This window comes from Dipodomys ordii, unplaced genomic scaffold (assembly GCF_000151885.1).
Source record: "Dipodomys ordii isolate 6190 unplaced genomic scaffold, Dord_2.0 Scaffold266, whole genome shotgun sequence".
NCBI classification, from domain to species: Eukaryota; Metazoa; Chordata; class Mammalia; order Rodentia; family Heteromyidae; genus Dipodomys; species Dipodomys ordii.
Genome location: NW_012267482.1, coordinates 332,476 through 332,954, shown reverse-complemented (window position 1 = coordinate 332,954; position 479 = coordinate 332,476). Strand labels below are relative to the sequence as shown.

Here is a 479-nt window from a genome sequence, read left to right as displayed (position 1 = left end):
CCGGCCCCTCCCCTCTCCCCGACCCCTCCCACCTGGGCACCAGGCAGTCGGCCCGCTGCAGCGTGGTGGCATCCAGCTCGAAGAGGGAGGCGATGTCGCTGCCGTGGGGCACGGACACCAGCGTGTACATGATCTTCTCCCCGGCCTGCCGTCTCCTCCTGGCCGCGGGGAGGCCTCCGTCTCTCTGGGGGGAGAGCACGCAGGTCTGTCTCCCCCCGCCAGGAGGCGAGGCTGCCCTGCGGCCAGACCCCACGGGGGCCCCATGGGGGCACAGGGGGGCCATGGGGGCACAGGGGGACCCTACGGGGGCACAGGGGGCCCACAGGGGCACAGGGGGGCCCCACAGGGGCACAGGGGGGCCACGAGGGCACAGGGGGCCCCACGGGGGCACAGGGGGGCCACGGGGTCACAGGGGGACCCCACAGGGGCACAGGGGGACCCCACGGGGGCACAGGGGGCCCACGGGGGCACAGGGGGCC

General features: G+C 76.4%; 1 protein-coding gene across 2 annotated transcripts in view; it reads right to left on the bottom strand.

Annotated features, from left to right (window-relative positions):
• Positions 1–479, bottom strand: part of Itpr2 (inositol 1,4,5-trisphosphate receptor, type 2) — a 153,343-nt gene that overhangs the window by 114,322 nt on the left and 38,542 nt on the right. For both annotated transcript variants that reach the window (XM_013036243.1, XM_013036244.1), the window contains one exon: positions 33–184. In XM_013036243.1, coding sequence (XP_012891697.1) covers positions 33–184 — 152 coding nt within the window. The remainder of the gene's footprint in view (positions 1–32; positions 185–479) is intronic.